Here is an 11524-nt window from a genome sequence, read left to right as displayed (position 1 = left end):
TTATCCAAGCTCACCAACGAAACGCAACAGCATTTCGCGTCACTGAACGCCTTAGGAGTTTCTGTCGGATCTGAAATCATCGTCCACCTTTTATAAAGCAAGCTACCGAAGGTTGCATTAGAGAGATGGGAATCAAGTCTTGAAAGAGACGAATTTCCTCAACTCGATCAAATGTATGAATTTCTATATAAAAGCGCGGTTTGTGCTTCGAAACGCGAAAGCGCAAAGACAGCGGAAACAGACAAAGGCAAGAGCGAGCCTCCAATTAAAAAGAAACGCATTCCGAATCAGACCTTCTTAACAAGCGTGTCGCGTAACTGCATAGTATGCAAGAGTAAACGACATCCGCTTTTTATGTGCGACAAATTTAAACAATTGCCCGTACCCAAACGCATTGAGATAGTGAAAAACGTGGAACTTTGTTACAATTGTTTGCGTTCTCATCGAGATAACTCCTGTAAATTCTCGAATTGCACGATTTGTCAAAGATGACACAACACCCTTTTACATTTCGACAAATATCCTTGACTCACATCTTTACGTAGACGATTTGTTATTCGGCGCCGACAGGAAGCGCGCGCGATTAGAGACGAGATAATCAATTTATTAGCGCAGGGTGGTTTCACTATCCGACAATGGGCGTCTAATGATAAAAAAATCATCAATGATTTAGCCGAAAACGAGTCACACGCGAACTTTACGATGAACATAGATCACGCTCTAAAAACGTTAGGCTTAACGTGGAACGTACATACGGATAAAATATGTTATTCGATTCATCCGACTAAGATTACTGGATGTTCGAAACACATTTCAAACGTATGTATATATTCACAAAAAAAGGTTAAATTAGAAATTATCATCCATAAGTGGAGAAAAGACGAGGGCCCGACCGCTTATTCGGCGCTCCTGGCGGCCGATAGCGCGATAACGCTTTGTCAGCGCAAATTCGAAAACAGCGCTCGCCCTTTTCGAAAGATCCGATAATAATAAATAAGTCGTTAGACCGTTCGATTTGAACGTAGTATCTATCACAGTCGAGTTCACGAAAAATCGGGATCTTTCGAGAAGGGCTCTAGTATAAATCGACGCGATCGCGGAACACTGCGCCTTTTTCACAAAAGTCTTCAGCGCGCTCACTTAGCTCTCGGATTTTAGAAAAACGTTTTTCCGTCGCTCGCGGATATTGAAATTCTTCTTCCTTGTTGGACTCTCTCTCTAACACCGCACTAGCTTCCCGCTTTACTCGCAAATTCGCTAACATTTGCTGGTCCTTCGAGCCGGATATCGTGGCCGGTTTTTTCTTTCTACGACGCCGTGTAAGTGAGAAGTGGTGTGGTTTTTTGTGCTCCGAAGACCTAGTGTTCGCGAGTTAGCGCGGATTGCTGCGACAGCGCAAAGTTTGAGAAAGCGGCAGAAGGATGGCCACGAACAGAATGTTTAACGCAAAATAAACTTGACACGACACGTAATTCTTTTTGATTTTTTCAGTTTTATTTTACACCACACAATTAATAAAAGTTTACACGAATAAAAATGAACACAAATATTTCAGGTACAGAACCTGGTTACGAAGCCGAAATTGCGAAAGTCCGAGTAAGAAAGCGGTCGTTATAATAGCGGTTAGAAAAAGCGGTTTTACAAAGCGAAGCGGTTTTAAGAAATACTGCGAGCAGCGATAAGTGCGAGACTTAGCTGGTCCACGCGCGGTGCCTATTATAAAACGAGCGGATTTTTGGACCCGCTTCGACGTGGATTATGTCGATTAATTCAATATTTTAGCGGTGACATTATTGCGGCGTGTGTCATTGGTTGTTGATGACGTCTCACGTTGGATATCATTTATTTTCCATGCGCGCAATCTTTTTAGATCAGCTGATTGGCGATCAGCTGATCGTGACGCATGGGCGCGCATGCCCATGAGCGGCGTAAATTTCAACGGCGGTTGACAATAATATTGTCTGCGATGATGATGAGCGTTTTTTTCGGTGGCAAAAAAGGCGAGATAACTCGAGCGTTCGAGTTTTTCTAACAAATAGACATTTCGAGAAGATTTTCGACGCCCGTTAATTTTAAATTCTCGATTATTTATTAGCGAAAACATGCGAATCGCTATGCGATTTTAAAACTAGAATGATTATTTTAATTTTTGAACACCTAGTCACCTGAAATTCAAGCGATCATGAGTCGTAAAGCGGAGTTAATTATCACCGCCGCGACGGACAAAATCGCTCGCACTCACGAGAACTTGTTGAAGCTGGGCGCTGCCAAAATCACTGTCGGCGCCGTGGAGGCGCGCCTGCAGTCCTTGGAAAGGTATTGGACCAAATTTGACGCACACAACGACGAGCTACTAAATTACCTCGACCAAGTCGCCGATTCGGAGTACATAAAGCTCGACATACCTGCTCTGGCTGAGGAAGCCTATTTCGGTAATAAAAGTCTGCTGTTAGACCTCCTACGTAGCCTCAAGACTGAGGAAAAGGAAGCAGCTACGAAGGCGTTAGGGCCGTCCTCGCAAGCTCCTCGCACTACTCTTCCAAGGATCCAGCTGCCTCATTTCTCCGGAAAGTACGAGGATTGGCCAGCTTTCTGCGACCTTTTCCAGTCTCTAATCGGAAAGGACACCCTCACGTCATCAGTTGAGAAGCTCCATTACCTGAAGGCGTGCCTGAAAGGAGAAGCAGAATTGTTAATCCGAAGCCTGCCTACGACAAGTGAGAACTTCGAGCGCGCATGGGACGTTCTCATTGCCTACTATGAGAACAAGCGGCTCCTGGTGCGCAGTTACATCTCTCAGTTTACGTCACTCCAGAAACTGAAGAACGAGTCGATGGTAGAGCTACGCCAGCTCTGTCACAGTGTGAAGAGCACCGTGGGCTCACTGGAGAGCATTGGGCGCTCGATCACGAAGGACGAGGACCTCTTTGTGCACCTCATGGTCGATCTGCTCGATCCTCGTTCTCGTCGCGAGTGGGAGAACTTCATAAGTGATTCAAACGATCCACCTTCATATGATAAGCTGCAGCTCTTCTTGGATCGTCGGTTGCACACGTTGGAGTCGTTGCAGCCAGTCAAGATTGAAGCCATCTCTTCCAAGCCGAATCCGAGTCCGACACAGAAGACTCGCGCTCTCCACGCACGTAAGCAGGACGGTAAACGAGGTCGCTGCTCCCTATGTAGTCAGGACCACTACATAATGTTCTGCGAACTCTACCAGAACAAGACGGCGTAGGAAAGAAAGCGCCATGTCGAGGCGAACGATCTGTGCCTGAATTGCCTGGAAAAGCACAAGGTAAGCGAGTGTGCCTCCCAAAAGACGTGTTCGTCGTGTCGCGCGCGTCATCACTCGACTCTCCACGAGGCATGTCCGTCGGTCGAAGTCGCTAAGACATCGCACTTAGCACAACGCAAAGCCGAGCCGACGATGTCTGTGCTCCTCGCTACCGCGCGCGTCCGTGTCATGGACCGGTTCGGCCGCGTGCACACAGCACGTGCTCTGGTCGACCAGGGCTCGGAGTCCTCACTAGTTTCCGAAGCTTTAGCCCAGCGTTTTCGCCTGGGGCGATATCCTACCTCCGTCGCGGTGTACAGAGTCGATGGCAAGCAAACGGGCTTCGCGCGCGGTCAGGTCACTCTCCAGATCCGCTCTCTGAGCGACGAGCCTTCGATAAGCGTGGCCGCATTGGTCTTCCCCCTGCTCACCCTTTATGAAGGAGGAATCAAGGCTGATCGTCAAGCTTGGACGCACATCCACGGATTGGAGCTCACCGATCCGGACTTCTTAGCAACGGACCCAGTGGACATCCTTCTAGGAGCTGACGTCTACGCTACCATCCTCCAGAAAAGACTTCGGCGGGGTAAGTCACAGGAACCTGTGGCACAAAAAACGGCGTTGGGCTGGATTTTGTCGGGTGCCGCCGGTGCGACATCCACTCCGCGTCGCGCACTGGCACATCACTGTCTGGTCGAGGAAGACCTGGGTGCTCTAGTACAAAAGTTCTGGCAGCAAGAAGAGCTCTCTGACACCGCTGTAGTGCTCTCGCCCGCGGACCAGGAGTGCGAGAACTTCTTCCACCAGACTCACTCGCGATCCGCTGACGGTCGGTACGTCGTACGTCTGCCGGTCGTTTCTCCGCTGCCAGACTTCTCAACAACGCGCTCCACGGCTCTGCGGGTCCTTTTCAGCGTGGAGAGACGCTTCGCTCGGGATCCTCCCTTTCATGCGCTTTACGCGGACTTCATGCGGCAGTACGAAGACTTGCACCACATGTCACGCGTGACTCCAGGTGTCGCATCAAATAGGCCGGTACATTACTTGCCGCATCACGGCGTTCTGCGAAGGAGCAGCGTCACCACGAAGCTGCGCGTGGTCTTCAACGGCTCTACGCCTACTATTTCGGGCAAAACCCTGAACGACTATCTTATGGTGGGTCCGAATTTGCTGCCTCCCCTCGCCGACGTGCTACTCCGTTGGCGACAGCATACGTCCTAGCCACCGACGTCGAGAAAATGTTCCGGCAGATCCTGGTCCACCCAGACGATAGGGATCTCCAAAAAGTTCTGTGGCGGGATTCCAAACAAAATAGTCCTGTGGAGTACCAACTGAGCACGGTGACCTACGGCCTAGCGTGTGCGCCGTTTCTGGCGATGCGCACCCTGAGACAACTAGCCGAGGACAAAGGTAAGCAGTACCCTCTGGGAGCAGCTGCACTCCAACGAGACGTCTACATGGACGACATCTTGACAGGAGCATCGACGATTGCGGAGACCCAGGAAGTGTGCAAACAGCTGTCCGATATTTGTATGGCGGGCGGCTTTCCTTTCCGACGGAAGTGGTCGGCCAATGACTCAGCCGTGATCTCGGACATCCCGCCGGAGCATCGATTGCAGAGCGAGATCCGTGACTGGTGACCGCACGAGACTCACTCCACCTTGGGGCTGCAGTGGCACCCCGCTACGGATGAATTCTCCTTCGCCACCCGCCATATGGCGTTACCGTCCGTCATCAAGAGATCCGTGCTGTCCTTGGTGGCGCAGCTGTTCGATCCTCTCGGCTGGTTGGCGCCAGTCGTGGTTCGTGCCAAGATCGCCTTTCAGTCCACCTGGCTCCAAGGACTTGAGAGGGATGCCCCGCTCGATGATGCCTCCGCAACGAACTGGATCAACTTCCACGCTCAGATACCGGTACTCGAGCAAATCCGAGTACCCCGTTGGATCAACCTAGGTCCGTCTTGTGTCCACTTCGAGGTCCATGGCTTCTCCGATGCCTCTGAACAGGCGTATTCCGCCGTAGTGTACCTGAGGACAAGATCAAACGACTCATGGGTTGTTAACCTAATCGCCGCCAAAACAAAGGTCACACCACTCAAGCAGGTATCGTTACCTCGCTTGGAGCTATGTCCTTCTCTGCCGCCTAGCCAAACACGCCATGACGATCCTCGACCTAGCTGCGCCACTTCACCTGTGGACGGACTCCACCGTCACGCTGAGCTGGATCCGCGGCCACCCATCTAGGTGGCAGACCTACGTTGCGAATCGCGTCTCCGAGATCCAGAGGACCACCCCGCAGGCTGCGTGGCATCACATCTCCGGTCAGGACAACCCAGCCGACTGCGCTTCCCGTGGTCTCTCTCCCAAGGAACTGCTGGGTCATCCGCTGTGGTGGCAAGGCCCGTCTTGGCTAAGGTTGGAAACTGCCGCATGGCCGACTACCGTCGGTCATAACGTCGAGGAGCCCCTGCTGGAGAGGCGCACCCGAGTCCACGCCGAAGTGACAGCGGCACCAACAAGCAAGGCCGCTGAGTTGGTGCGATTCTCCTCCCTGAAGAGACTCCTGCGCGTTACAGCCTGGTGCTAACGGTGGCTGAGCGTGAAGGCAGGTCATGCAGCTGTCACTCGCCGGCACTCCCCCAGGACTCTGTCTGCTGACGAGATAGAGGAGGCTCGAGTTTCCTGGATCCGGCGAGTACAATCAGACCATTTCGGAGCCGAGTTAAAGTTGACAAGTCAGGGTCTCGCTCTCGGTAAATCAAACTCACTCACTCGTTTCAGTCCCTTTTTAGATGCTGAGGATCTCCTGCGGGTTGGAGGTCGGCTCAAGCACTCCATCTTGGCCTATGACGAGCGTCATCCCGTCCTCCTGCCAAAGGACTCGCACCTCACCCGGCTAATCGTGGACGACTGCCATCAACGAGCGTTGCACGTCGGAACACAGCTCACATTGTCGCTAATCCGCCAGCAATATTGGATTCCACGAAGTCGAGCGATAGTTAAGGGGGCTATCTCGCGATGCATCACTTGTGTGCGATGGCGGCAATCCCACAGCAGTTGATGGGCGACCTTACATGGGAACGAGTGGTACCTGCGAGGCCCTTCCTCCACACCGGGGTCGACTATGCCGGGCCGTTCCAACTCTGCACGACCAAGGGGTGCGGACACCGCTCTTACAAGGCCTTCGTGGCGGTCTTCGTCTGCCTTGCTTCCAGAGTCGTACATCTTGAAGTGGTCTCCGACTATACGGCCGAGGCCTTCCTTGCGGCTCTCAGACGGTTCGTCTCTCGTCGCGGCATCTGTCGCAGTCTCCAGAGTGACTGCGGAACCACCTTCGTGGGGGCCGATTCTGAGCTGAGGGCCCTCTTCACCACTGGCACTCCGGGAGACCACCGGGTTATCAACAGACTCGCCTCCGAGAAAATTGAGTGGAGGTTCAATTCTCCCTCAGCGCCACACTTCGGAGGTATTTGGGAGGCCGCAGTCAAATCGCTCAAACACCACCTTCGACGAGTGATTGGCGACGCCAAACTAACATACGAAGAGATGAGCACCCTCCTCACTCAAGTCGAGGCGTGTCTCAATTCGCGGCCACTACAAGCGCTCTCGGACGACCCTGAAGATCTAGCTGCATTGACGCCCGGACACTTCCTGGTGGGAGCCGCCCTGACTGCCGTGCCCGAGCCGTCCTTGCTGGATCAACCGGCGTCTCGCTTATCCCGCTGGCAACTCCTGCAAAAGATGCAAAATCACTTTTGGGAGCGCTGGTCGAAGGAGTACCTCCACTCCATAACTCACCGTCCTAAATGGTTGCGCAAAGAGACGAGCTTCAAGGTCGGCCGACTATGTCTTCTCCGGAACGAGCTCACACCGCCCACGAAATGGCCACTCGCACGAATCACCAAAATCCATCCCGGAGAGGATGGTCAAGTTCGCGTCGTCACAGTGCGCACCGCAGCTTCCGAGTTCATACGACCCGTCGTTAAACTCGTCGTACTGCCCATCAACGGCCGCGAGGATTACGAGCCTCAACCGTAATAAATTAGATCCCGCGAGTATCAAAGTTTAAAAAATACATTCTGCATAGCGGTCAATGCATCCACTGCTAAATTGCTCAATTTCGCCAAACGCTCTCGGCGAGGCGGGCGGAATGTTCGAAACACATTTCAAACGTATGTATATATTCACAAAAAAAGGTTAAATTAGAAATTATCACTCCATAAGTGGAGAAAAGACGAGGGCCCGACCGCTTATTCGGCGCTCCTGGCGGCCGATAGCGCGATATTGCTTTGTCAGCGCAAATTCGAAAACAGCGCTCGCCCTTCTCGAAAGATCCAATAATAATAAATAAGTCGTTAGACCGTTCGATTTGAACGTTGTATCTATCACAGTCGAGTTTACGAAAAATCGGGATCTTTCGAGAAGGGCTCTAGTATAAATTGACGCGATCGCGGAACACTGCGCCTTTTTCGCAAAAGTCTTCAGCGCGCTCACTTAGCTCTCGGATTTTAGAAAAACGTTTTTCCGTCGCTCGCGGATATTGAAATTCTTCTTCCTTGTTGGACTCTCTCTCTAACGCCGCACTAGCTTCCCGCTTTACTCGCGAATTCGCTAACACTGGACGATTGACGAAACGGAACATATTATCCGAAATCACTAAAATTTTCGATCTTTTGGGATTGTTGGGCCCGGTCGTTCTGTACGCAAAAAATTGATGCAAGATGTGTGGCGGTGCGGAGTGTAATGGAGTGAATCCGTTCCACAGAGCATATATACCAAATAGTCAGAATTCACTCGTCAATTGGAATTACTAACTCAGATTTCCTTTGATCGTCAGTTATTAATAAATAACTATCAAAATTTTCAAATTCACGGATTTTGCGACGCCAGCAACAATGGCTACGGTGTATTTCTATACGCTCGAGTGGAAAACATGTTATTATTAAATTATTATGCGTCAAATCCCGGGCGGCGCCATTAAAGACTATCACTACACCGCGACTCAAACTTTGCGGTGCATTATTATTGGCACGATTATGCCGCGAAACAAACGATGCGTGGGGTATCACACCCAACAGAATAATTTTATGGTGTGACTCAACTATCGTCTTTCATTGGTTAAAAACACCATCACATCTTCTCAAAACTTACGTAGCAAATCGAGTCGCGGAGGTGCAGGAACTTACCGGTGCCTATGAATGGAGACACGTTAAATCGGAAGAGAACACAGCCGATGCAATATCGAGAAGCGAATTGCCTCATGCTTTCGTGCGAAATCGAACATGGATTACCGGACCGTCCTGGTTAATTAATGATGAAAGCGAATGGTCCAACGAGAGTGTACGGATAAATAAGGTGTCCGAAATGAAGACAAACACATGTCTGTCAATCATATCCCGCAATTTTGATATATTTGAAAAAGGAGAATATTGCACGACTCGAATTTCGCTTTTTCTAGTAGGCATTACGAAAGCCTAGTCATGCACGACGTTTTTTATATTATGCCTTAACACGGGTCGTTTATTTAAATAATTGTTTACATATTTTATATTATATAAATACATTATAATATGTACATATTACTTTATGTACATTGATGTATATATCGATGAATTTGCTATATAATTTTTTTTTTCAATATGTACAAATATGTCTTAAATATACATGTTACGCATAAATATTGACTTTAAAAATTTCAAATTTATAAATATTCATTTTTTATACAACAGTTATTTACAAATAGATTAATATGTTCTATATAGAATGTCATAAAATTAAAAATTTAAGTCAATTTGCATAAAATATTTAAGACGTTTTTAATATCGCCACAAATATTTTATAACGAAGAAAATTAATATAAAGCAAATAATTGTAATTGTATTCTATAATTTTCTAAAATTCAGTATAATTTATATCATTTACACTATAATTTTCACAATATTAATATTACAAGAAAATAGCAATTTGAAAAATTCAAAATTTAAAAAATGTAATTATTAATTATTTATTTTCTAATGATATCTCGAACATTGGAAAGGATCTTGAAAAGCTCGAAACGTATGTATTATTTTCTTTTTTCAATCAAATCATCAATTTTTTCGGACATATTTTTGTATTTTTATACCTAACTCATTATTAATATATTATGTCTCTTATTTAGAGCTTTCATTATTATTTCTATTTTCTTTACGTTTTAACATCCTGCGTCACGGTCTTTTAACCTTCCTTTTTATTGCGTTTTGTTATTAAATTTATTTTTAATTATTAAATTTAAAACATAAAACAAAAAACATAAGCGTCTTTTGAAATTAAATTTTTTAGTTTTGTTGGCGAAGAAGAAACTATATCATTAAGTTCATTTTTTCAATTCTCTATATAAATCTAATTTTTAAAAAATTATTTCACTGTCGGTATATCGATATATGAAATCACGATTATGATTTGTATTATGCATTGGCTCAATAGAAAATTTCTAGATTTTGTTTACCTTGAATTGAGAATAAAATTCAAAGAATGCAAAAATATTTGACATAAATTCAAAAGCTTTGATCATAGGATACCATGTTATATAATCTTTCTCTTTTCGCAAATAATTAACGAGTTCCCAAAATATGAAGAATTCATATGAAGTTTCTTCTCTATTGCGAAATGGAATGCGTCATCGATGATTTGCGCTCGATTGAGAACATGTATATTTCCGTATTCATCAGAATTTAAGTATCGCGCAATTTTTCGCCAATTCTCCGTATCATAATTGATACGATAGTATCCTATTATAAAATAAACTACTTTGTCGATTATTAGATACTTCAAAATTATATATATTGATTTAACATATTTTAAAATGTTAAAGATATTTCGATATTAAATGTATTATTATATTTAAAGATGTCTTTGTTTTCTATTCTTATATGTGTGTGTGTTAGATTTGATATTTCTTCATTATTTTTAATTAAAACCTTACATATGATAATTAAATAATTTTGAAAAACTTTAATAAAAATTTTGTATGAATTTAAATTAGTTTGACTATAATCACAATGTTGAAATTATACATATAATATGATAGATAATAAAAAAGTTTATCATTCATTTTTTACCAGTTTGTTGTAAGTTTAAGATGATTCATTGATCTTTCTCAAGAAGGAGTTTAATTTCTGAATGTGATGGTGTTATCCAAATATTTGACCAAGTTACAGTAAAATTGGACTTCGATTGCGTAGTATACGTAATAGGTAATTTACATAACTACCACCCATAAATTATCAGAAGTTGTTTTCAAAAGCTTATCATGTCTATAAGATTTAACATTGTGGCAATAATATTAAACATTTCGTATAATTTATCAACATCATAAAAGAAAATAATTTACATAATTTATAGTTACATATTTTAATGTTATAATATAAGTCTCAGAAATATAGAAATTTGTTAATTTTAATATAATTTAATATATATATTTTTTTTTCTTTTATAATATAACATGTATAATTTTATTAATGATTGAAGCTGATTTACCATGACTAAATAAATAAAGGTTTTATAATTTTTATGTTATAGAGATTAAAATAAAGTTTTAGAATAAAATAACATTTTATATTAACCATATGTTTGTATGTATTACTTGGTTTTTGAAATATTATATAATTTGCATTACACAGTTTGTAATTTAAAAATGATTAAACTGTATTACTTTATTTCTTAAGGAAAACTCAAGTTGAAATTCATTCGAAACATTCATAAATAAAAATAAATAAATGTAAATCTGACTCTCTTCAAGTATCTCTTTTAAACAATAAAGAAAGGAAACATATGGTCAAATTTATCATATACTTCGAATTTTTGCTACAATGTATTTATATCATTATATGTATTACAATATATTATACTCACTGGTTATACAAATATATGTTGATAGCTTCTAAAAATATACTAGGCGACAATGTTTGTTCTAACATTCACCATATGATGAAGCCTACAATACAAATAAAAGAAAATGATTTATAATATATTTAAAATACTTCTGTTGTGCATTGCTTATAAGTTAGTTACATAAATAAATCTGAAATTAAAATTAGGTGACAAAGTTTGTTTTTAAAAAATGTAATAAAAAAATTTAAAATTTAAAATTTAAATTTAAAAAATGTAATAATTATAACAGATAGAAAGTATAAACGATTAGATAAATTTGATAAATTTTATTTATCTGAAATTTTTTTTGGTCATGATAGTGATAGCGTTACGTTAAAAA

At 43.7% G+C, this 11524-nt stretch overlaps 3 protein-coding genes across 3 annotated transcripts; all 3 read left to right on the top strand.

The window, feature by feature from the left end:
* The first annotated feature begins 2182 nt into the window (after nt 1–2182).
* LOC112639590 lies at nt 2183–3235 on the top strand. The gene has a single exon (XM_025414123.1). The coding sequence runs from the start codon at nt 2183–2185 to the stop codon at nt 3233–3235; it is 1053 nt and encodes a 350-aa protein (XP_025269908.1).
* A 228-nt stretch (nt 3236–3463) lies between these two features.
* LOC112639587 lies at nt 3464–4495 on the top strand. The gene has a single exon (XM_025414117.1). It carries the CDS (start codon nt 3464–3466, stop codon nt 4493–4495), a length of 1032 nt encoding a protein of 343 aa, XP_025269902.1.
* A 1814-nt stretch (nt 4496–6309) lies between these two features.
* LOC105248313 lies at nt 6310–7311 on the top strand. The gene has a single exon (XM_011253056.2). The coding sequence runs from the start codon at nt 6310–6312 to the stop codon at nt 7309–7311; it is 1002 nt and encodes a 333-aa protein (XP_011251358.2).
* The last annotated feature ends 4213 nt before the right edge of the window (nt 7312–11524 follow it).

Source organism: Camponotus floridanus, unplaced genomic scaffold, assembly GCF_003227725.1.
Source record: "Camponotus floridanus strain SB8 unplaced genomic scaffold, Cflo_v7.5 scaffold110, whole genome shotgun sequence".
NCBI classification, from domain to species: Eukaryota; Metazoa; Arthropoda; class Insecta; order Hymenoptera; family Formicidae; genus Camponotus; species Camponotus floridanus.
The sequence above is the reverse complement of the archived record's forward strand: the minus strand, read 5'-3'. Positions and strand labels throughout refer to the sequence as shown.

Excerpts from the sequence above, each read along its gene's own strand:
- LOC112639590 (XM_025414123.1), top strand. The coding sequence starts at position 2,183 with ATGAGTCGTAAAGCGGAGTTAATTATCACCGCCGCGACGGACAAAATC.
- LOC105248313 (XM_011253056.2), top strand. The coding sequence starts at position 6,310 with ATGGCGGCAATCCCACAGCAGTTGATGGGCGACCTTACATGGGAACGA.
- LOC112639587 (XM_025414117.1), top strand. The coding sequence starts at position 3,464 with ATGGACCGGTTCGGCCGCGTGCACACAGCACGTGCTCTGGTCGACCAG.